This window comes from Azolla caroliniana, unplaced genomic scaffold (assembly GCF_043228905.1).
Source record: "Azolla caroliniana isolate FFs.n. ecotype wild unplaced genomic scaffold, voAzoCaro1.0.p SCAF_1, whole genome shotgun sequence".
Classification (NCBI taxonomy): Eukaryota; Viridiplantae; Streptophyta; class Polypodiopsida; order Salviniales; family Salviniaceae; genus Azolla; species Azolla caroliniana.
Window position 1 is genome coordinate 29,802,168 of NW_028230436.1, and position 25,118 is coordinate 29,827,285.

The following is a 25,118-nucleotide window of genomic DNA, read 5'->3' on the forward strand; positions in this document are numbered from 1 at the left end:
CCTTTTTATTTATTACATTCATCACATACATTATCAATCATAATATATCATATTGATATATGTATGTATGTACATACATACATATTCTTGTCTATGTACATATCTAAGAGAGTGGGTGGGGTTGGGGGGGGGGGGGGGGGGGAGGACATGCTCCTTCTGGGCTGGCTTCGTGCAGCTCGGCCCTGGCGCACCCAGAAACCATTAATGGCCATGACGAGCTTTTGCATGGAATGGCACAACACTCACACTCACACACACACCCCAACATCACCTAGAGTCCTGAACCCAACATCTACCCCATGGACCGCGATTTGATTGTGAACTAGTTAGTAGTATCGTTCCTTGCAAAGGTTCGAGGCAAAGTTGCTCATGTTCGTAACCTACGAAATGTCTTGAGGCAAGTTGCTCGTGTTCTTATAACCTGCGTTATTGCCATGTGTCTCATGATTTGTTGGTACACCTGCTGGCATCATGCATCCTCTGGTGCACCTTAGATCTTTTTTTTGTTGATGACGGGCCTTGTGGACAACCATACAATAACAAGCAAATGGAAAATGTAACTAAGCCGCATCAACAGGGAGATTTACGACACTTCAACATGTTGACTCCCTTTAGGAATGGCAAATTAATTACATGATGTAGACTTTTGAGGAGCAACTCCATGGGCTTTTTAAACCATAGGTGGGGAGGTTGATGCCAAAAATGTGAAGATCAAATCAATTATATCTTGACAAAAGATGACAAATGCTACCTTTGCTTTCTAGGTTACTATTGACGAGTTTATATAATAGGTCTAAATTACACCCTACGAACATCTAGGGTATGATTTTGGACAAAGTTGCAAGTTCCCTAAATTTCAAGTAATAACATGTGATGGTGCAAATTAGGTTCATTATTATTTCTAGGTGATCTCTTTAGTTATGGTTTGTTGCACATTTTTTATGTATAAGGAATATATCTCGATATTTGGAATTAACCTTGGATGCAATGAGCAAATTATGCTTCCAAGTGACACTCCGTTATGTGCATTTCTAGTCAAACATTATACATTGAGTTGTTACAATGCATTTGGGCTACAAGTGCAAAGCCTTTGGGATTCATGAGAACTGCATCTTCATAATCTTTGTAGTAACACATCATAAAGTTATCAATGCAATGAAAGCAGCAATTAACTATGACATAGTCATTGCACATTGTAAACCAAACTTTCCAAGCCATGAAAGGGGGGTGGAGCAAAACAAAAAAAAGAATCAAGTTGAAAAGCAATATGATTGACAAACATTTTCAACAAAACTGTTGTTTTTTTATTAATTATATTTATGACTTTGGTTGATCTAAATCTTATCAATAAATTGATAGTCCCACACATTGCCATTCTTTCTCTTCATTTATAATGTTTTCTAACATTGTTTTATCATTACACTACAAATCAGAGAAGAGACATTACAATGTTCTTTGCACCATGTATTGTTTAGTTTCTTAAAATGTATGTACAAGACACATCTAAAGGGTGAGTGTTTCAGCACAAATGTAGCGGGGAAACATTTTTGGTGCGCTTTTCTCCCTAGCAATTTGATTGACAGAAATTACAATCTATCTATACAAATGTAGTATCTCAAGTTAAAGAGATTGTAATTTCGGTTTTTGAAAGATCTCTGAAGCAAAGAAAGCACTTGCAATGACGAGAGATAATGGCTTTTATCTGTCAATAACAAGTGTGGTGAGTTCATGGTGCACAAGGTTGTGGTCTACATGCATGAAAAATTGTTGTTGCTCAATCTATTGTAACGCCTTTACTTGTGTAGCCAATGATTGACTTGAGGTAGGAGTGATGGGGCTAAGAGAGAGAATGAAATAATGAAATGAAATGAAATGGTGTGTCTACATAAGATCATATTGACCCATTAGAGCAAAAGGTAATACAAACATCAGATAAAAATGTGTTTGAGGGATAACTTCAAGAGATGCGAAGGATACACAATTTATAATCATCTTAAAATGGTAACCAAAATTTTACGGATACAAACTATAAAAAAATATTAGTTATGGCACACCTCTATTGTTTTGCATAACCCTCTCGAAACTAATACACTAACAATCGTGAGGATACGTGTATTTAAGAGTAGGACACACTAAAAAATTGTTTTTATCCGAAATTTTTTGATCATAAGTGAACAAGAAAGAAGCAAAGCAGCGCAAACAGTATGACATACACCCCTGCTGATGCTTTTATTTATCCTTTTCACTGTTTTCTTTATTTAGACATGATTCCCTCTTAACAAGCTTGGTTACACAAACTCTCATGTACAAATAACACTAATGAAGATATGTATATTAATCATATGAAGCACTAACAATAGGTTCTGAAAAACACTATCCGAAAACTTTTGACCATAAGTACACAAGAAAGAAGCAAAGCAGTGCAAACAGTATGACATGCACCAGGTGGTTTGAGCCTTGCTGCACTATGCTTTTATTGAGCCTTTTCATTGTGTTCTTTATACCAGCTTGGGCTTTCAAGACAGTAGATTCCTGCAAATTACATATACATCCTTGATAATAACAATAGAAATTAGAACTGTTTGATAATGGTAATTTCTAACGTTTTTCTATTCTTTTTCCTTTTTAAGGTTAGTTGATATTTTGGAGCATTGATATTTCTTTTATGTTTTAACCATTTTTTCTGGTGTACTTTTACATTTCAAACGTTTCTTAGTGCTCTTTTTAATTTTCTATCACTGTAATGCTTTCTAATACTAGTGATTTTTAGAGTTCTTGTTATGGTTTTTCAATGATTTTCTTCAATTTTGAAACAGAAACACAATCTATAAATTATTTTCTTGTGTTTCATACCAGCTGACTGAGCAACTCATTCTGGTACTTTGCTTCAGTCTCTATCGCTAAAGCTACCTGTACATATGATAGAAACGATCATAAGAAAAAAACTATAATCAAAACACTAAATTTGTGCATTTGCCTTAACTACAGCTCACTCAACTGCCAACTTACCCTTTTCAGATTTCCTACTCTGCTATGAAGCCCTTCAATTTCTTCATCAACATCACCCTGCAATACATCCACTCTCACTTGCAACTGATCACTCGTTGATGCTGATGACCTGTTATTTAGACCTTGCCTATTGTACAACGAAATCTAGGTGTATCAGAGTCTTTCAGAAGTAATATATATGCACAAATGTATAGTAGTAGATATTTTATATATACGAACACAGCATGTGTGTATATGGATATGTCTATGTATATACATGTTTATAATATTTAGACCAACATGTATATATGTATTTGTCGATGTATATGCTGATGACCTGTTATTTAGACCTTGTCTCTTGTACAACGAAAATTAGGTGTATCAGAATCTTTCAGAAGTAATATATATGCATACATATATAGAAGCAGATTTATTTATATATACACACACATGTGAGTATATGTATTTGTCTATGAATATACATGTGTATAATACATGTATGGATGTATAATTGTGTATATATGTGCAAAAAATCGAATGTGCACAAGGAATCTTACCAAGACCTCTGGTTTAAAGACATGATATATGTGGATTACGCTCACTTCAAATCTTCAACTTCCTGAAGTAAATCACAGATACAACTTTCTAAGTTCTTGCAATGCCATCTTTAAATTTATCCATGAGTAATACCTCCCATCTTTACCTATGTCCAATGTTAGAATGGATCTCTACATGATATGAAGGAGATGAAAAGTACAACAAATGTATTCATAAACCTTCCACAAAATAACAAAATATTTGGGTCATTATATACAATGGTTTCCATAAAGTAAACACCTCCTCAACATTTGAGAAATGACGGAATAATTCTAAGCATGAAAAGAAAACCCAAAAGAACGCAAAGGATAGATATCAGCAAACTCCAGTATATCGATATGATTCCTAAAAGAACTATATATATATATATATATATATATATATATTGAGATCCAATTGCAAGAGGAAAAAGAAATCAATGCATATATCCTGATGTTGTGATGAATCACTGGAAAAACAGAACAGTTCCTAAGGACCGCGGGGGCTGTCTCTTAATGTTAAATCTGCATCTAGATTTGATTAATTTATGCAATTCTGCATACGTAGATGGAATTCATACAGTGAAACTGTAGTTTTGTATACATTTTCCCTATGCTTGAAACAAACCATTCAAATATTTGGCAAAAATACACCCAATGAAGAATGAAATAAACTATTCAAATACTTTACAAAAATACAAGCTGAAAGGAAATGAACTATCCAAATACTTAACAGAAATACAAGCTGAAGGGGGATAACATCCAATCCAATCATTCATTGACGAATTGTCACAATAAACCCCACTTCTGTAATAGTGCTGATACTGCGATAGTTAATTCCACATCTATACATAGAGCATATATATGATAGACAAACATATGCATCATATATATACGTATGTACATAAATGAATGCATCATGTACATGGGTATTTATGTATTTATGTATGTATGTATGTATGTATGTGCATATGTACATGGGTATTTATGTATGTACGTATGTAGGTATGTAGGTGGCTATCTGCCAACTATATAATCCAATTCCCATCTTAATCTTCAAAAATATAGTTCCCAATTTGGGAAAACGTGAATATAACCCAGTCAATCACCTAGTACAAGTAGCTGTGACAAGTGTAAGGATTAGAACGTTCTGTTCCTTCCTTGCCTGAGAATTAATCCCTTAATAAGGTCAGTTAACCCTAATCCAAAATAAGGCAAAAAAAATGCAGGCGTTTTATCAATGTGTTTTTTTCCGAACAGTTTTAACCCTAATCAAAAAGAAGAGAGAAAAAAATGCACGCGCTTTGTCAATGTCTTCTTTTTCGAGCAGTTGCTGTTACTGCAGAACAAAATCAATGGCTGAAATTTGAGCAATTACATATGGAGGTTTCAATTTTACAGTCAGAGGACGTCCCTACACGCAAATCCTAACCTTAATCCTAACCCAAAAAAAACAAAACAGATTTGAGATAACATATGAGATCAACAGAGTAGAAGAAGGCAGGATTTACTCACACGAATCCATCGGACCACTGCTCCTCCTCCTCCTCCGGGAATTACATATGTTTCCAGCGTAGATCCGCATGTGCGTTCTTTTGTATGTGATTTAGTTCTGCTTATACACGGTACATAACGTGTGTTTTGGTCGAAGCATACGCATACGTGTATACATACGGTAGTAAAATACGTGCGGATGCGGATGGGTATGTATACGTACATATATATATGAGAATATGCATATGTAAATGTATGCGAATGCATATATGATATATATACATATATGTATATGTATATGTATGTATACGTATACAATTGTGTATACTTATGTCGATGCGCGTACGTATATATACCATATGTATGTCGATGCGTATACACAGACAAGTATATATTTTTGTTCTGCTTATACACGGTACATAACATGTGTTTTGGTCGAAGCATACGCATACGTGTATACATACGGTAGTAAAACACGTGCGAATGCAGATGGGTATGTATACATACATATGTATATGAGAATATGCATATGTAAATGTATGCGAATGCATATATGTATATGTAAATGTATTTATACGTATACAATTGTGTATACTTGTGTCGATGCGGGTACGTATATATACCATATGTATGCCGATGCGTATACACAGACAAGTATATATTTCTGTTTAAGAGGAGAAACACAATTAACATTGACACACTCTAGCATGGCTAAGCAGCACATACGTACATGTACAATCTTATCCGCACCACACCCTTATGGATCTAGGACATGTGTCATGTCCACCCATCGTGCTTTTGTCCCTCCCAACTGTGATGTATCTGCTTGGATTTTGAGCAAGGTTCATGATATAACTCAGACGTGTTACACTACCTCCTCTTATTGCTCCTTTCAAAACTAGAAACATGGCTTTGTTATGTCATCTGAACATAACATTGGCCCGTTATTACTTCATGACATGGTAATCCACCCCCCTTGGATAAAAATCTACAATGCATATGTTTCCCACTTTATATTATCGGAATCTCGATTAATTATCAACCACCAACCCAACCCACCACTTGTAGTAATTTGACATTTAAAAAACAACGCTTGTGATATCTTTCACTTTGTTGATAGAGCTTCCTTTGTGGTTGCATTATATGCTCAATGAACACCCCAACAATGTCTAACATTTTCGATAATGGATTTTTGCGTCTCCATTTTGGGGGTTTTCACATGTCATTTGTAAACAAAAGAGCAATTTCCATCATAAAAGGAATGGAACGACGTATCACCTATTAGGATTGCAAACAAAGCAAGTACTTTCATTAGTCGAAGATAAGACACAAATTATATGCATAAAAAGTTTGTCGAAACAACCATAGTGTGTATATACAAATTTACAATCAACAGAGTAATGCAAGCACATACAACAAATAAGAATCACAAAACCCACTATAAATTTGATACCTTGTACTTTCAAGTGAATTCTCTCTAAAATACGACACAAATTCTCTCTAAATTATGACATACTCTATCTTTCTTTCTTGAATACGTGCAACTTGTGAATTCCTATGCTTTGAGAGCATCACCACCTAAGGTATCATGGGAACTCATTAACTAAGCAATACATTATCACCATAGATGGATTGCAGCATCAATGCTTCGGAAGATAAAACAATAGATTATTGGGGGGAGAGGACCTTGGAATGGGGTGTTGGCATCATCATGGGGTAAAAGGTCAAAAGGGGTATTTTAGGAAATAATGAGAACAGAGGGGAGGGGTATTTGATGGGAAATAACAAAAATCCCCCCAAAGTAAAGAAAAATCAGTGTAGCGGGGGATTCAGAATTCTGTTTTTGTCCGCTTGTGTCTCTGCTCGTGGGTGTGTGGCTGTTCAGCGATGAAACTATGTCTGATTTTAACGATGATGGCCATTCCCCTACTCTTCTTCAGCTCCAGATCTGTGAGAGCAGATATTCTCTCTCTCGAAGATGCTACCTTCACTGATAAGGTGCGTCTCCCCTCTCTCCCCCTTTCGGAAAAAAAACAAAGCAAAAGATGGATGTAATTCCTGCATAATGTTTCAAAATTATTTTTTTTCTTGCAATAAATGAAAACAGGATGCAGGATTATTTTTGCATCGGATCCTCTTTTTCTTATTTGTTTCCTGTTCTTTTTAAAAATGTTTAAGAAAATAGGGCCTAGATTTATCAGATCTTCCCATTTCTAATCAGTCGGTTGAAATGTGTAAAAAATTAGAATAAAAAAAATGTTTTTCTCTCGGAGGTAAGAATTATAGGTCTTAGGGAAGGTATATTCATTATTTACTCCAGTATAGGATTTTATAGTTTGGTATAGCAATTTATCACTTTGATATGGGAATGATCACAGTTGTATGTGAGTTGGCCACTTGCACGTATGAGTTCGTGGCTTTGATAAAGGAAGTTGCCACTTTGATATATGGATGTCACCTTGATGTCAGAATCACGAGTTTGGTATTTGAACCAGTCACTTTGATGCAGGGATTTATGATTTTTTGCTATTAGAAATTCGTAAATTTTGTAAATTCGATATAGGGATTCATTCCCTTTGATATAGGGAGTGACAAGGGTATGTGTGAGCTCACATTGCATGGCATATAGTCATGTGGTCTAGAGATTCAAGCACAGTTTTCTTGACCAGGATTATTTGGCATGGGTAAGTCTTCAGGAAGAGTCTTGCGTGAGGAACTCTTCATGGTCCATTCCTTTCCCCATAGGAACTTCACAGCCCCATGTCAAGAGATGGCTGTTCATTCGAGAATTACCGTGTATGTACATGCTTCATGCGAGTATACTAGATCATGTATTTTTCAATGTGTAATTGATAAGTGTTATGTCAGAATGCAAAGTTGTCTTAAAACTCTCTTTTATTTTTTTCATCCTTTCAGGTAAAGGAGAAGGATACCCTTTGGTTTGTCAAGTTTTGCGTGCCTTGGTGTAAGCATTGGTAAGTGATTTCTTTTTTTTGTAAAAATCGTTACCAAAGGCGGAGACTATCAATTTTAAACACCAAGTTGGACTTGAATTTGGCATCTGAGATGTTGGGTGTTCCAAATATCACACGATTATAATATAGGCCAGAACATTAACCTTTATAATTCCTCATTTTATGCTATTTGTTTTCTGTACACTATCACCCATTTGATCTGTAAGGTTAGAAGACCTTTATGCATTGGAGGAGGCAGCCTTATATACGCGTTAGTAGGATCATGAGGTGTCAAGGTCCATAGAAACATTTGTTCAGATGCTATTGATAATGACAGACATTGATAAACTCAATATGGTAGCTGACTGCTGGATACAACTAGTAGTGCCAATATCACAGAGACTGTTATGATAAACATCATAGCTTGTTAACACCAAATTGGGTCATGGCATCAACACTAATCAACTCCATGTGATGGCCTGAAGAGGCAAGCAAACCAATAAATTTGATCCTGCAAAGTATATGGCAACTAAAGTGATCTCAAAATTAGACACATCAGCGCCATTAGTATGGAGTAGTTCAGTGTAAGCAACATTGGAAAGAAAATGAGAAAGGATGAATGTTCATACTCCCATGATCAAAAGCAGATCAAGGAGCAATTGCAGGTCAGGAATAATTATACAGTAGGGGAACATGACTGATCATACGAGAAACAGCACAAAAAATGGTTAACATGTTCTAGTTCTACCAACATGTACCTCATAGTGCATTTATTTTGTCTCTTGTAACACTTATTCATAGTGGGGAAAAGCTGCTTTAGATCAATATATCCAATGATTCACTAGTATACTGAGACCTTCCAGAAGATCCCCCATTTAGAAGAGAAAGTTGATACAGAAGGCACTGATAAACAAGTCAATGTATTCTGATTGAGCCTCATGAAAATAATGCCACGATGCTGCTGTGTACATTATAATTTTGAAATACCTTTTATGATGCATTCTCAAACTAATATTTCTCTAACATTTGCGATGAATGTTGTGGTGCACAGCAAGCAGGCTCAATCAATATGGGAAGAGTTGGGGAAAGATGTAGAAATGGAGGACAGTGTTGAGATTGCCCAAGTTGATTGTACAACAAGCAAGGCAACATGTACAAATGTGGGGATTCGATCATATCCAACATTGAAACTGTTCTACGATGGAGAGGACCATAAAACATATAAAGGTAGTTTTTGTTATATATATTATTGTAGAGTGTCTTCTGTAAATCATTTAGAGGGCAAACATAGAAGCTCGACAATAAAACATGATACATTGCAAACATGTGCTTTATTTGCTCAACTATAACATTGAGTGCCGTCGTAATGCATGTAGCATGTATATCAGTGAATAAGAAGGTCCTCCTTCCATTGACCTCTCAAATATCTACACTCTTCAAACTTAATGAAGATGCATATAAAGGTTCAATAAGGCTCTTTATATGCATTTCTTCAAGGTTTAAGAACCCCTACTCGGGGTGACTCTCACATATACCACTCTGTAATCTTCATCGGAACTGCTTGTTCAAACATTAGGCTCTTTTCGTCCCGTAGAACTAATGAATCTTTAGGTGACAAAATATTTGTGATTAGATCTTATGGTTGATGGTGTAGGAAAGCGTGACCTTGCAGAGCTAAAGAAATTTGCAATGGAAGCTGCACTGAATCTAACCAATGTAATTCATGAAGAACTTTGAGAAATATGACGTTTGGAGAGTGGTGGCAAACTTGTGTAACTGGCATATCTTCATTTGAATGATATGCATGTAAGTTATTGTAGATGGAACATTTTGTGAAGATCACAGCAGGCGATTTATGTAGGAGTATTGGTGAGGAAGGTGTGCTCGACTTCAGTTTTAATTTTGAGACTGATGCACTTGTCAGGATTCCATATGGGATGAGGTTGATAAAACATTAAAGGATCCAGAAATTTTGAAGTTAAAACCTACATTCTTTGAAGAGGTTATGGATGATCTTAATCATACATTCTTTGAAGAGCTTATCAGTTATACATAGATTTATCATAAATGTTAATATTCTGGCATAACACATCATCCAATATTGCCTGCTGTGCTTGTGAAATGACACATCATCCAATATCTTTGATGTCACTGAATTGGAACGGGTTTACTGCAATCAGAAGAAATGACGAAACTGCATGTGTTATTTTCTCAAAAAGTTACATCTTCACAATCACATAATAGATTTGATATTTTGATGCTGAGAACAGTGCATAGTTTAAGATTGTCAGAACTTTAATCTCAGTTAAACATGATTGCTTTGGCTGTAATGTTTGTTAGCATATGTGTGGGGAGTGTTAGATAAAATCAAATGGCCACCTGACTCTCAGGAGTCCTAACTAATGTTGTTTTGAATATTAGATTATGGTTAAATTTGCCTTGTAACCTTTGTCTAGAAGCAGGTATTTGAATATTTAAATCTGGCGATCAATACTTCTTTTGAAATTTTTGATATGTTTGATGGTAACCCATCCAGATAATATAGCCAAAAACTCTTAAGCAAATATTGCAATTTTGGTTGGTATTGAAATAAAAAGCAATACTAAATAAGGGTCGGTAGGACTTTTTAGGATAGCATGTGATGTATGTGAGGGTGAATTAGTATAATCAGTTTTGAATCACTGAAATCACGAGACAAGATTTACAAGATGCTATTTCACATTGCCCAGATACATACTAGACATGAAAAAGCCTTATGGAGTGAATTGTTAATGAAATTAGTACGTTTCTAGCATAGTATGTTATAAAATAGCTAAAAGATGCTATTTAATCTTAAAAAGTTCATTAACAAAATGAGAGATTTATGATGGTCTATACGATGGTTCCTGGCCTACGGAGATAGCAAGTTCTTAAAGCAATAATATCTGTGTGACAAATTTGGACATACAGATTTCATGAGAACGATTGATTGATTGACACATTTGAAACTGAAGACTTTTGTGATTATATTGGACACCTGAAGATATTTTAACTGGTTGATTTGGCTGCTGTGAAGGTTGTCTTTGCATGCAAATACTTTAAACTCACATCAAAGATGATAATTAACTTCAGACTCTAAAATACATTCAGGCAAACGCACCATCTTTTAATTTCAATAGATGACAATCCAAAACATAAAAGCTCAACAAAAATATGTACTTTACGCTAGATATTCAAATTGATATGCAAGAGCTCAAACTTTCTTAACATTCTTAAACAATCTTACAATCTATATGACAATCTTCCGCTTCCCAAACCTGACACCAAAGAAAAGTTCACATCACATATATCTATCAAAAGATTGCACATGGCCCCTAGTTTTGCAATTCCAAACTTCATCCTTGAAAAAATCTTGAAGGTTGAATTCAAGTGTTTAGGTCTTCACCTATCTGTGTACGATTAACTTCCAGTAACACAGTTGTCATAACCTAAATACTCACAACTACACAGCTCACACCAATTTCAAAATTCTTCTAACCTGAACTGATCATTCTCAACAATCAATGTTGTATTCAGATATGTGCACGGTTAAGGTCTTCACCTATATGTGTACGATTAACTTCAAGTAACACAGTTGTCATAACCTAAATACTCAACTTCACAGCTCAACCAATTTCAAAATTCTTCTTACCTGAACTGATCGTTCTCAACAATCAATGTTTTTACTAATTTCTATTCAGATATGTGCGCGAATAATCAGTCCACTCATTGATGCAATCCTAACAGCGCTTAAATTGTTAAATGAGTCTAATATATTGGGTTCTTCAAATATTTGGTTTCACCAAAAAGTATATAAAACCACCATCTATGGTCAATCGATGTTGGGATAGGGCTTCAAAAGCAAAATCCGTTTGAATTCATTGATGATCAAAAAACATTTTTCAATCATCGAACACAACCATAATTTGCAGCAAATAACAGTAAGTAATAAATCGTCTGTATGAAACACCATCAGGGAATAAATACAAATCATTTGCATCAAATGCAATGAAGTAATACATACAAATCATCTTTCTACAAACATATACCACACCAAAACACAATTTGATACATCTTAAATGCTGAAAAAACAAATGTAGAGTTTTTAGTGATATCTTTTACTATAGATAGTGGTTTAGAGATTATCTATGACTAATAAAATACTCAAGAAATTCAGTTATGGCCAATTGCTCCAACTATCTAGATTGGTATAGAGCTACCCATACCTTCATAAAATACTCATACATGTAGTGTAAGCCCAAAATTCGAATTTCCTTTTATTTTGCTTTCTTTTGGGAATGTGCTTAGCTTTTTATCGTCTCAACCATAGAAGCCTTTCTTATAAAGATGAAGCATTATTGGGCTGTGGAAAGTGCGGAAAATACTTGAATTTTTCTGTCTGACAGGGAGAAGCTAACATACCGATCGCAACAAAATGGGCCCAATCCAAGAGCCAAACATGTCACTTAAGGCAATCTGCACTTCTCCTGAGCCATGCTCACAACTGATTAAGCTTGCAAGTAGAGGAAAAAATTGCCTCAGGTACTTCTCAAATGATGAATCTGTTAAACCACTAATTGCTTTCAAGGTAGCTATAACTAGGGGAGCTCGAGCCGCTAATTCTCTTCTCCTTGAAGAACCCAATGGAATTACCCAATTATGCTGCTTTTGTGTAATTTTTGACTGAGCAGAATTTGATGCAGTATCCAGATATACCTGTAAGACATCTTTGCACAGTTCTACTAGCCTACTCTCAAAATCTACAATGTCGGAAAGATCCGGTTTATCTAATGGTAAATTCTGTAGTATGGTTAAGTATGCCAGATAAGACTCGTTTTCTAAGCGAAGGAACGGAGGATCTGGCAATTGAGTTAGCATTTGTAATTTCTGCAACTTCAATCGTAATTGAGAATCTCCATTGGCTTTGTGTGAATGCACTGCAATCGCTCGTAATGTATCTAGCAAAAACATGGTATGGTTTGCTTTTAATCTACTCCCATGCAAATTGTAAATTTCAATGACAGCCTGCAAGAAAGAATGTTCCAGTCATGACCACAAAAAATAGTCAAACAGCAAGACAATAAACATCAATCATTAGCAAGATTACCTGCACAAGTAGTAACTGCACTGCTGTACGAGACTTCATATCAGCAATTGCAACATGTAAAGCTTTCTTAAAGTTCTGAGTTGTCTCTTCTTTTATTGAATAGTCTATCCCAAATCCATGTCGATGCATTGACTGTGACACTTGAGACTCTGCATTCTGTACAACCTTTAGAATATCAGGTAATGTCTCTATTGCAGCCTCTTTCAAGACTGTTAAAACCTCCATCCATCTTTCATCCGAAAACAGAGTTCCAGCATTGTTAATCATTCGGACAAAAGCTGCAACACCAATTGCAGCCAAACTTTGATGTGACCTCTTTATAAAGCCAGTTAGTAGCAGTAAAATTTTCCCGACGAGTGGATTGACAACCTTGTAAAACTTTACAAAGAGATCAACCACAAGTTGCAAAGCCAAAGTGCATGTCTCATACAGCCATGCATCTACTTCAACATCATTATCATGATGAACCACACTTTCATCTTCCAGTCTTTGAAGAGAGGAATGATCCATGGCTCTGCGGACAGAGTCAAAAATTGGGAAAAGGACAGAATCAAAGACACGCTCCCATAGCCCTAGGGAAAATAGATGACCATGAATCCGAAGAGTGTCAAACAATATATCTAAAGCACTTTTCCGAATATCAGGTCGTGGATCAAAACTCAATTCTGACAAACCTGCAAGCCATTGTGACCAGCAAACTTCACTTCAATATACAAGACAAAAGGTATAAATCATAAACAATTTTAGCTGGCAGTGAAAGGTGTATAAATTAAGTGTTTTCAATCACACTTAAGCCATATACAATTGCAACTGAATGACATGCGGTCTATTTCAAGCATACCACCATTATGAGGAGAAGAAGATTCATGGGATACATCTAATTGCTAGCTTCAATACATCTATTTACTATAACTTCTTTACTTAATAGTCTGCAAAGCCATTTATTAAAGTTAATTCCTCTTCCCCATAGACAACCTTTATAATGCCATGCAATCTCACAGATAAAAAAAGTTTGAAATCTTTCGTTTGCCTGGATGTCTTCACATTTTACCTTCCAGACTGTTCACTGGCGAAGTATCTTATACCATTGAAGTGGTATTTATAGGTCTCTAAGATGATAGTTCTTATTGCATCTATCATTGTGCTTCTTATCTAAATTCTCTTCTAAACACTGATGACTACTCTTCTCAACCACCTTAAAGACTCTGGTAGGTTTGACCCTCCAGAATTACCTTGTAATGCCAATGATTCCACCTATCCGTTTACTAACTCAAGTAGTTTCTATATCATTTATACCCAGCCAGTTGATAAAGTTAGATTTATGGTTTCTTGTAGATTATATACAGCCTTTGGAGTTTACTGGTTCATTATACTGAGCATCCTGGTTCAACCTAAGCTTACATTACATCCAAATTGCTCACTATCATGAGTCTTTAATACCAAATCATAAAACTTTCAACCCTCCCTAACCAATGGTCCCACAGATTCTTTTAGTTGATAATACATCCCACTAGTGTCCATGATGATTGATACAAGGCATCATACATTGCAGAAGCCTTTGATCCCATTGAACAACAATTTTCGAAGAGCCAAAACACTGACGGATATATTTTTACTCCAAAATGTGTTAGAATAACCAGAACACATTTGCATGATTGAATGCTTTTACATCCATAGCATATTTGAGTAACTGATAGTTTTTAAGCATTGCAGAAAATATCAGATCCAGAAGTATCAAAACAAACACAAACTATAGGGATGAGGCTGATAGCATAGGCTTGGATGACTTCACAACCTCATGTCAACTGATAAAATGATGGAATCACTTCTGTAAAACTTATCAAGTAAAAGTGAGGGAAAGAAAAGATATGAAAGTAATTGTAAACTCACCAACAAGGAGAGGAAACCAAAAATAAAGATGATCATCTTTGTCCGTGAAAGTAGGATCTGATTTAAGAGATTTGTCTTTCTCCTTATTTCTTTCAGCAGAACCAAGCTCGCCTTCAGCTAATTTTAAGGCACAAAATCTCAAGAATGCAATTGCATTCAAACTCACATCCTGATTGAATCTGCTGTTTGTAAACGCAATGAGACAATTTACACAATCTGTAAAGGTGGTGGTTTCTGTCTCAGTTATATAGGGAAAATACTCCCGAACTACTTTTTCAATTGTCTCAAAGGCCAGTAATACAATACTTTTATGGTCATCTGTTGCTGCTGTGGTAAAAACCTGGAAAAGAGCATCTGGCAGTTGATTAGCTGACTGTCTAAATTTAGATCCATGCACAGCTGGATAGTAAAAAGCAAGAAAAGATGATGAAAGGAAAAGGTATCCAAAATACCTATGAGAAAATTACCATGAACATAATTTTCCAGCCCGATTTGACATTGTTTACTCTAGATAAAACCATCTGAGAGACACAACGAATGATTAGCTCTCTGATTTCAACAGCTCTGCTTTTGCGCATGACAATCACAAACGGCTTCATAAATTCATTCTGGAAATTATAGTTTGCAAGTTCTTCACGTTCCAAAAATTTCATTGCTAGCTGCCTCAAAGAATCCATTGCAAATATGGCAATGGAAAGATTTTCAGCACAACCAACATTAATGAAAAAGTCTGAAAGCACATTCCATATTCGTGACCAGACCAATCTGATCCGTTCCATATTAAAGTGCCTGCCGAGATGAAAGCATGAAATGTTTCAGATGTCCTACCAATCATTCCATCAAATAGAAATGCAAAAGTAAGTTAAAAAAAAATGGCAAAGTGAGACTCTTTACGCAATCTCCACAATCTTTGTAAGGCTAAAGACTCGGGGATCAGCTGGTGATTTTAACTCCTCCATAGACACTTTGCATAATGCCTTCACAAAATCAACAATGGCTTCACTATTTAAATTTACACTTCGTGTAAATATACGATTCATCTCTATTTGTTCAAGCATGTTGAGGTTGGAAACAAGGTTATTCATCTGTTCTGTGGTGACAACACCTGATGCCTGGCCACCAACACCAGCACTGTCGTATGAACCCCTTCGAGCAGGACCAGCATGATGTGCGCGACTAGCTCCTTTTTTCCAAAGTACAGGAAGTACAGATGATTTCACTCCATGTTTTGATTTTTCCACTTCATGTTGTGGTGCTGCAAAGAATGTCGCATCAGGAGGGGCACCTTCACCTAATAGATGAAGGTGTTCAAAACGTGACACACAAGTCAAAATATGTTCCCATGCTTCTTGCAAGTAGTTTCCATCCTCATCTGCAATCGTAATGATAGCCTGGAAATAAATCAATCCAAAACAAAATGAACTTATCACATCAATCCAGATTCCACCAACACTCATTCAGTCATGAAGGTCTTCACTCATTTGGAATGCCACTATCTACATTCATCATATTGATGCCCAATTCCATGTCTTAGTTGCATGTCATTAGAATGATGATGCTCTAGCAAGAACGTGTAATTGCTCTAGCAAACAGAATCATTTCAGGACATCGCATACATAAACAACATTGGATTGGCATTGTAACAATTAATCATTTATGGATAGCTTTTCTGTGTATAGTGTACTACAAAACTCAATCTATCCCCTGCTGTGTCCAATTTTTATATTTTTCATACCCAAACTCCAAATGGTTTCATGCATCATAAGATGCAGATAAGATCTGCCATAGAGAGAGAATCTAACAAGTATGGGACAAGGAACACTATACCTTGGGAATACAAGCTACGACCCCTCGCGGTGATAGCTGGTATAAAAATTGGAATAGAGTACAATTCTTGTGAGCAATAAGAGCTCTTAATAAACTCAAACAACAGTCCAAGAATCACTTTCTCATTCTCTCACAGCTCATAATCCGTCCATAATACATAGAAGTTCTCAAGGCGCTACAATTTAATAGGGATAGAAAAGTCTATCCATTTACACCTAATTGTTTTGGAAGATGTTGAATACAGTATGTGCTTCATTTATCAAAATATTGCTCCAGTTGTAAATTTAAATTTCTGTGGATCCACTAATAAAATAAACAAATACCACACTAACATACGCACCTTTATAGCATCAATATTCTTCTGTTTTATATCTGCGGCAGAATGTAGAGATGTGAACTTAGCTAGTGAAGTTAAAAATGCATCACGCTGTGTTTGCATGCACATCACGGCCATGATGTGCACCGCAGCACGAAACCCATCAAGACACTGAGAGATCACAACTTCATCTTCACTTTGGTCCAAAGGTACACTGAAGGCAGCAAGCATGGGCGCCCAGGAAACCTCCACCATAGGCCTTAAGATCTCAACATCAGTTGCAGCATAATATATACTTCTGCAAATTCAAGAGAAACCCATTAGAGAGGGTGCTAATTAGTTATCATTATCTAAATATGATGCCAAAAAATGAATTATTGTGCAAATTTTACTCACTCTGATTTTCCAGCCTTTGCTTTAAACTGTTCTTGCATATGGCGTATAACATCATCACTTGTTTCTAATAACTTCTCATCGCCTCGTTTCCGAATAACAATGTTAAGTATAGCATCCAGATTTAAGATTCTATTTGTATTTGTTGGTTGTTTGTTTTGAGGAACAATTGAATCATCTTTAATCTTTATTTCATTCTTCAGTATGCGATCATAGAGCGATCCCAAGAAATCCTCAGGCAGATCCTTACCATCATCAATACCTCTGTTATTACGAAAAAACTCTGCCTTGGACATCTGCAATTCATGTGAAAAAACTTTAACTATAAACGAATGATTGCCTATAGAATCTATATACAAATATTGGAACAAACACATGCATGAGCATCTTATGTACATTCATACAAACATCTTTTTAACTATTGGTTAACTCTCTTCATAGCCAGTTTATAGTTTACCTGACCTATTATATATAGATACACATAAGCAGCTAAATTCGAATTATTCTTTGATATCACCCTTAAATTTGATGCTCTGGTTCTATTATTATTCTAATATGAGCTACATCAAGAAACATTTTCAAAGTTCACATTACTGTTGAGAAACTGTGACCTAATCAAAAAGCAATCCATGTTCAAGTTCTACTTTGAGAATGAGACACATCCATGCATTGCTCTAACCAAATATGGCCTCCCAAATTCCAAGGACGTTCATACTTACGAAGAAAGACCGTTACTAACCTTATTTTTTACCATTGGATTGTGTGCATCAGTATTTAGTAAGACCACAGAATAAGCAAGCACATAGGCTGTATCGGCACTAGTGAATGCTTTGGGGTTGCATTTACAGTATCTTTCAGCAAATTTTTCCATTATTCTATCAATTTTCTGAGCTTCACCAGGTAACCTAAATCCAAAGAGTAATGCCCTCAGAGCTTCATCAAACTCCAACCCCTGGAAATTAAATGAATCTACATAAGAGTGCATCACTCTTAGAGAGAACTCTTCATTTTCCCCTAGATAATCACCAATCATCGTCTTGTTTAAGCCTGTTGCATTTTTCAAGAATATTGCTATTTCATCTGGTGACTCTCCAACCTTCTTGGCCTTTACCAGAAAATCAATGCCTTTACGCGGTTTTCTGTTAAATAGTGAGATACCTTCCTGCACAACAGTAAACATTTAGTTATAAATACAATTCTTTAGAAGAGAAAAGTTTGACAACAACATTCTACCCTCAAACTAATGTGTCAAAATATCAAAACTAGCTTTCAGAACCTACTTGAGATTCTCATCTGGTGTCAGTTAAAGTATAAGAAGCATAACGCTTGACAACACTCTAGATTCAAACTCAAAAGTCGATATCAAAACTAGATAGCCTTCAGAAACTATTTGAAGTTCTAATTCATAAACAAGCAAAACATAAGGAAAAAGATGCTTGACAAACATTCAGAATTCAAACTTGAAATACATTTTTGAACTAGATGCCCTTCAGAACCCACTTGAACTTCTAGTTTGTAAGCATGACGTTGCCCAAAACATAAGGAAAAAAATGCTTAACGAAACCCATCAAACTAGAATGTGAACATGAAAGTTCTACTTGTCATTCTAATTTATACACATGGCATTGCTCAAAACATTATACAAAAAATGTTTAACAACATTCCACAATCAACTTGAAATTGGGAATCAAACTAGAATTTGGAAGCATGTATTGCTAAAAACATAACAGAAACTATGCTTGACAATCACACTCTACACTTGATATCAACTATCCTTCAGAACTTACTTGAAGTTCTAATTTATAGGCACGGCGTTGCTCAAATGTTGCGGCTTCTGATGTTTCGCCAACAGGTTCAACGCGAGCCTCTGACCCCTCATGAGTTTCTTCTACCCCTTCTGCTGAACTTTCATTACCTTCTTCAAATTCATGGATCTTATGTAGGTTTGCATCTGAGATGAGAAGTTGTTTGTTCATCCAGTCACCCATTGATCTTAAGACACCTACAAGACACTTCATGGCAGAAAGCTGCAAAGTTGCATCTTGTACAGGAGTAATAGTTGTCGTTGCTCCAGGTGGAATGCCTTGCGCTGTCTTCAACAATCCATTCACCATCCTGCCATATAGAGAGTTGACAAGGAAATGACAAATTTTAAGTTCCTGATCAATTAGTATATTTCGCTTAATCAAACCTTGAGTTACAATACCAACCTCTCAAAAATGTTGGATGCATCTACATCGCAGTCATAATTAACAAATATATCTACAATGATCTGAGAATCTAGACAAAGTTTCTCCAGAAACTTCAAAACCACTGTTTTCTGCTGAACATTAGCCTGAGCAACGTTTTCCAACACTCTGAGAACAATCATCGGAAAAAATACACCAATCTCAGCTTTTAAACCATGTCTGAACCTTGATACTAGACTCATGAAAATTGAGCACGACAACTGGAAAATGTTCAATGTGGCCGAGGCACTGTTCTTCAACAAGGATAAGCAAAGGTATTGCTTGATTGCCACCAAAAACCTGCATAAAAGAGAATGATTGAATCATAATTTAGCTGATCTTCACATTCTTTATACTCCTTAGAATAAGTAGCCACGCTCAATCGAAAATTCACTAACTTGTCACTTTTGCGAAAAACCTCGCCAGCATTTTCTAGCAAAATCTTCAGCAATTCTAGAGAGAGAATTTTCCCCCGCATTGATAATGGATCTCCTCCTTCTTGGGATGAAGACTTCATGGAGAGTTTACAAAGTGCCCTGAAGACCAAAAATGCATCCCTTCGAAGCTTATTACTAATTTGTACCTCACTATCACCATCAACCTTATCGATATCTACTTCCGAAAGTTCTCCTTTTCTTTCTTCCAGAGCGCTCTTGTACATGCTTATCTCCCAATACTTAGCAGATAGCATGTCTTTATCTGAGGATTCCAAGTAGTTCGTTGGATCAACGCCTTCTACTGCTTCAGACTCAAAAGCTCCATCATGTCCCATGGATTTCAAAGCAGGAGATGGATTTAGAACCACTTCGATATCTTGCACTACTTTCGTGATGAAGCTCTGTACAAACTGAGTGATATTGGTATCCGACACTGTGCCTTTTTCTGATGTCTCCATTAAACCTGTGACTAATATAGGCTGAACAGGAACAGTAGAAGAATCAGCTTCCATTCTTCTGAATACTATCACCAGCATCTGTATGAGAGAAGCTTTTGCAGTCGTCTGATTAACCACAACCTTGCTTCCAAGATAGATGTTATAGCAGGTTCGCACAGCTTTAAGAAGTGTTTCTCCATGAATTCTCAAGGTGACAGATGTAACAGCAGTAAGAAGTGTTCTAATGACTAGTAATTCAATGGCATCGTCTGCAAGATCATGGCATTTACATACAGCTTCCATAAGTTTGACCACAATTGCACCATTCTCCACGATGGTAGGTGTGGTTGAATCTACTTCACCTCTCAAGAATCCATGAGAAATAAGCTTCTGAACAGCGTCAAGTGAAGCTTCACTTACCTTCACGTTTCCACTCTCGCAAGAGGAGATCAAAGGCTGCAGAACGCAGGCAGCATCGTCTGGAGAGAGGTAGCGAGATCCATCAAAAATGCAGCTTGACTCCGGTGCTTTAAGCGCATTGGATTCCGATCCCGATCCGTTTCCGATCCCGCTTCCAGCAACTGCCGTCTCTGTGGGGGGGGCTAGCGAGAGCTGCGGGGGTGTGGAGAGGCGTTCGATCACGGATTTGCATTCCTGGACGAGCTTCGAGTGCTTCCTCCATGTGGCGTTTCTTGTCACTTTCTCGAGTGCTGGATTCAGGACAAGTGCGAGGGGAGAAACGGACGAAACGGGGGCCGACGTGGGAGCGGGAGGATCCGGTACAGGCGCAGAAAATGAAGAAGGAACGGGGGAAGGGGAAGGGGAAGGAGGAACAGAGGGAGGAGGAGGAGGAGGAGGAGGAGCTTCTTCTTCTGCTTCTGCCATGGCTGGCTGCGTCGGAGTTCTTCTGTCACATATGAGAAATTGTTGAGAGAGAGAGAGAGAGAGAGAGACTCTGAGAGATTTGGTTTTAAGATTTTTTAAAAACAAAAATATAAAAAGGGGGAGGGGTATTTTGGGAACATAATGTATGTATGTATGTATGTATGTATGTATGTATCATGTATGTACAAAGAGTTTTGTGAGCGCTTTTTATTTTCTGTTTTTTCGGTTCATCGTAGTTTTTCCCTTGCCTTTCAGTTTTTTAAGTGCCCATCCATCCATGGACACTCTCGCAACCACCGCACTTATTCTTCGATGATGCTTCGATACCCCACATGTATATAGCTACTCAACGTGTGCATTGCTATTCTCTTACAATGTTTCAAGTTCACGTGAAGACATGAATAATAAAAAAGCATGGTAATCATAGGCATCATTCACATGCAAGCAACGGATGCTCGTTGATACTCCTCCTCTTACTAGATATGTAGCTTTGATTGTTGTTTTCGTCTAAGCGTTATGGTTGTACTATGTGGACTCTTGGTTAGTAGTGAATGGTGTTGAATCTAGAGGAACCCATTAGGATGCAATATTTTTTTTTTCTATTGTTGTTACTAGCTGAACTCATCTCTTCCTGAAATTTAAGACCACCTCATATATGATTTTCAAAATGAGACATCATTCTAGCGTCAAACCATCACCATCAAGCTTCTATTGATGTTTGAATTTTATTTGTAAGGATGGACATCTGTCTTACACGCAATAGAATATTAAGAAGGGGTGTTTTTAAGTGTCAAGGAAATTTTGTATATTCCTTGGTTTAGTACATGGGGATCATGCACCAAAATCTTGTTCATTGGGATGGATACATACATGAGTGGTTGATGGAGAATTTGTGACATACCTTCCCTTTGAAGGGTATGTATGAGAGGTAAGGTGGAGCTACATGTGGAATAAGGACACTAGGATAAAGGGTTACAGATCATTGAAACTTGAAACAATAATCCTGCATATGATTAGGGCATGTTTGTTTTAGTTTATGCAAACTTTCAGCATTGTTACTATTTTCTTGAAATATACGAGCATGTGAAGATGAGACTTCATGATGGCAAACCCATCGAAGATACATTTGTATCGAGATTCAATCAATAGGTGTTTACTCCCATCATGTCCACTCAAGTATTCTTGTTTTTTCCAACAAACAATCAAGTTGTACTCCAATCCATGGGAGTAGGAGTTGGTGTAACCAATGTCCGATCATCAAAATTTTAATCACCATTACTATGATGCGTGCTTTAGAGAAGGACTTGCAAGATTGTCCATATAGGAACTTTTGCAAGGCGGAACCATTATAGTTCACCTACAAATTGTTCTAGTTCACGAGCATGTTATCTGACACTTACAGCAATAACTTTTTAACCTACTATGACTAGATTAACATTAGGAGATGAACTACATTATCTATACAGCGTCCATCACTTAATTATTGAACGCAATGGTTCTCTTGAGCACTTACATAGTTAACATTAAACATGATAAGTAAATGAGAGATATGTTGTCGACCAAACCACGGTTTGTGATGATCATGTCGTGCAAATAACCAATAGAAGGGTAAAGCACTTAATACAATTCCACTATGGACGAGAGACTCAAAGAGAAATTGAATATAGAGGATGAGAATCCCTCAAGAGGAGCCAATTCATTTCCTTACAAGTTGGGTTTCGTAGTCTTTATCCAATTATGGGGACACAATGTATTATTCATAGACTTAAAGAGAGATCGAATATAGAGAACCATCCCTCGAGAGGAGCCAATTTATTGCCTTACAAGTTGGGTTTTGTAGTATTTGCCCAATTATGGGGCCACAATATATTATTCATAAGTTCTACCACGTGCAAATGCCAATCTCTATGCCATCGAACCACCAATATCAAGAATCGAACCTATAACCTTCAAACAAAAGTTTTCCACTTTAACCATCACACCACCGTGCAATATCATGTAATGAAGATTTGCTTTGAATTGAATCATCATGCTTCAATGCCAATCTTCAACACCCTTGTCATCTACTCTCCAAGTAATACAAATGCTTGTATTCTTGCTTTTTATTATCTTCTTGTCTTCGATCGTGACACAAAGCATACAACGGATACTTAACAACCATCCTTTGATGTATGACAAGACTCTTTGAGCACAAATCAAGTATGTCTCATGTAGTATTTTCATGAACTAGACAAGCAATTACCTTATATAGTTAAGGTCACATGTGTTCCAATCAAATACATAAGGTTGTCAATAAATTGCTTACAATGTGGATAGTGGGTGAAAACTCTATTCACAACTTCATATTTAGATCTAGTGGGATTGAGATAGGTTTGCATATATTCCCTCTCAAATGCAATGGTATTTGAAAATGGAGGAAATGCCAAAATGGTAAAGCACATGGAGAATGCCAAAACCAATCATGAAGTGTTTCAAAATCCTTACTTCCTCAAGCTATTCCAACATTTGAAGAACACCATATGCTCAAAATTGACTTCTCTATGCATAGAAACATACTTGTTTTGAGTAAAAATAGAGAGAAAGCTTCTAAGATACACATCCCAAGGTTTCATGCATCTTCCCAACTACCCCTAAGTTTTCATTATTTCCCTCATTTGCCATCATTGGACATTCTCAACATTTATATGTGCTACTCAAAGAAGCTCCTTGAAAATAATAAGATCTACTTTGCATAATCTTTTTTTGGTAGAATCTTTCTTGAACCTAAATCTTAGGCTTTGTGATGAATACATTTTGGCTCTCAACTCCTTTGGAAATATCACATGAGTGGTATATTTTTCTTGTGTTCCAAATACTCTGAATAAATTATTAGGTGTACTTTTGATGGCGGCCATCCTTGTAGTTTCCCTTCGAACCAACAATAGGAAGTACATTAATATTAACCCATTGTCCATCGACTACAATTTCTACTATGATCTTAGAGTCCTGGACTCACCCTCCGTGGATGAACCTTGCGGAGGAATGATAATATGGACCAACAAGGAAATGACCCCATAGAGAATATCAATACATTTACCGATTGGGCATTCCATTTGGGTTCCAAATATGGTAAAGAGTTCCATACAAGCTATTGTACTCTAGCAATGCAAAAGAATCCAAAGGTTGAATCAATAAGAGGAAGATCTATCTCTTCTTTTTACTAATAGAACGTCATTATGATATAAAATGCAATTCTATGTCAATTCGCCCCATTTGGATCTTTTTCAACTGTTGTCCACAAGCATTAGGGAACATAACAAAGATGGAAATGCATTCAAGAAGATTGAGAAGAGCTCGGGCATATTTCAGAGTTCTTCACCTAAATGTTATACTTGCAAACAATATTACAATTAACAAGAGTAAATGTATTCAGTGTTATGCACTCATGTATATATATGTGGTTACGAGAATACTATATATAATACTTCAGCTGATTGATCATCCTTTAAGCAAGTCATAAGCATATGGCTGTCGAATGCCCCCAAGCTTGAGCTATCTAGTTTGAGTGAAGAAGACCTCGTGCGTCCATT

At 36.5% G+C, this 25,118-nt stretch overlaps 4 protein-coding genes across 7 annotated transcripts in view; 2 read left to right on the forward strand and 2 right to left on the reverse strand.

The window, feature by feature from the left end:
- The window catches only part of LOC147869566 (Plastid-lipid associated protein PAP / fibrillin family protein), a 91,760-nt gene that overhangs the window by 15,126 nt on the left and 51,516 nt on the right, over positions 1-25,118 (forward strand). The gene's annotated exons all lie outside the window — the stretch shown is intronic.
- Positions 2,306-5,173, reverse strand: LOC147869570 (bet1-like protein At4g14600). Of its 2 annotated transcripts, none has more exons than XM_087330831.1 (5): positions 5,079-5,173; positions 3,546-3,607; positions 3,010-3,136; positions 2,854-2,910; positions 2,306-2,532 (listed from the first exon to the last, which is right to left on the reverse strand). In XM_087330831.1, the coding sequence occupies exons 2-5, from the start codon at positions 3,566-3,568 to the stop codon at positions 2,374-2,376; spliced, it is 366 nt and encodes a 121-aa protein (XP_087186957.1). In that variant the 5' UTR covers positions 3,569-3,607; positions 5,079-5,173; the 3' UTR covers positions 2,306-2,373. The 2 variants fall into 2 exon arrangements, with proteins under 2 accessions (XP_087186957.1, XP_087186958.1); XM_087330832.1 differs by lacking the exon at positions 5,079-5,173 and adding an exon at positions 3,692-3,798.
- On the forward strand, positions 6,894-10,085 carry PDIL5-1 (PDI-like 5-1). 3 transcript variants are annotated; one of them, XM_087330835.1, is made up of 5 exons: positions 6,894-7,055; positions 7,727-7,853; positions 7,974-8,032; positions 9,063-9,238; positions 9,666-10,085. In XM_087330835.1, the coding sequence occupies exons 2-5, from the start codon at positions 7,818-7,820 to the stop codon at positions 9,746-9,748; spliced, it is 354 nt and encodes a 117-aa protein (XP_087186961.1). In that variant the 5' UTR covers positions 6,894-7,055; positions 7,727-7,817; the 3' UTR covers positions 9,749-10,085. The 3 variants fall into 3 exon arrangements, with proteins under 3 accessions (XP_087186961.1, XP_087186960.1, XP_087186962.1); XM_087330834.1 differs by lacking the exon at positions 7,727-7,853 and having other exon boundaries at positions 6,895-7,055; XM_087330836.1 differs by lacking the exon at positions 6,894-7,055 and having other exon boundaries at positions 7,721-7,853.
- On the reverse strand, positions 12,006-21,574 carry LOC147869572 (brefeldin A-inhibited guanine nucleotide-exchange protein 3-like). The gene is made up of 11 exons (XM_087330837.1): positions 20,189-21,574; positions 19,773-20,090; positions 19,350-19,677; positions 18,302-18,724; positions 17,566-17,858; positions 17,194-17,467; positions 15,921-16,417; positions 15,494-15,815; positions 15,027-15,366; positions 13,137-13,810; positions 12,006-13,054 (listed from the first exon to the last, which is right to left on the reverse strand). The coding sequence occupies exons 1-11, from the start codon at positions 21,547-21,549 to the stop codon at positions 12,443-12,445; spliced, it is 5,442 nt and encodes a 1,813-aa protein (XP_087186963.1). The 5' UTR covers positions 21,550-21,574; the 3' UTR covers positions 12,006-12,442.

Excerpts from the sequence above, each read along its gene's own strand:
- LOC147869570 (XM_087330831.1), bottom strand. The coding sequence starts at position 3,568 with ATGTCTTTAAACCAGAGGTCTTG. Across the intron at positions 3,137-3,545 it reads TCTTTAAACCAGAGGTCTTG|GCAAGGTCTAAATAACAGGT; the intron begins GTAAGATTCCTT and ends GTTGTACAATAG. Across the intron at positions 2,533-2,853 it reads ATGAGTTGCTCAGTCAGCTG|GAATCTACTGTCTTGAAAGC; the intron begins GTATGAAACACA and ends TGTAATTTGCAG.
- PDIL5-1 (XM_087330834.1), top strand. The coding sequence starts at position 6,945 with ATGAAACTATGTCTGATTTTAACGATGATGGCCATTCCCCTACTCTTC. Across the intron at positions 7,056-7,973 it reads ATGCTACCTTCACTGATAAG|GTAAAGGAGAAGGATACCCT; the intron begins GTGCGTCTCCCC and ends TCATCCTTTCAG. Across the intron at positions 8,033-9,062 it reads GTGCCTTGGTGTAAGCATTG|CAAGCAGGCTCAATCAATAT; the intron begins GTAAGTGATTTC and ends TGTGGTGCACAG.
- LOC147869572 (XM_087330837.1), bottom strand. The coding sequence starts at position 21,549 with ATGGCAGAAGCAGAAGAAGAAGCTCCTCCTCCTCCTCCTCCTCCTCCC. Across the intron at positions 19,678-19,772 it reads GCATCCAACATTTTTGAGAG|GATGGTGAATGGATTGTTGA; the intron begins GTTGGTATTGTA and ends TCTATATGGCAG. Across the intron at positions 18,725-19,349 it reads CCTATAAATTAGAACTTCAA|GAAGGTATCTCACTATTTAA; the intron begins GTAAGTTCTGAA and ends ACTGTTGTGCAG.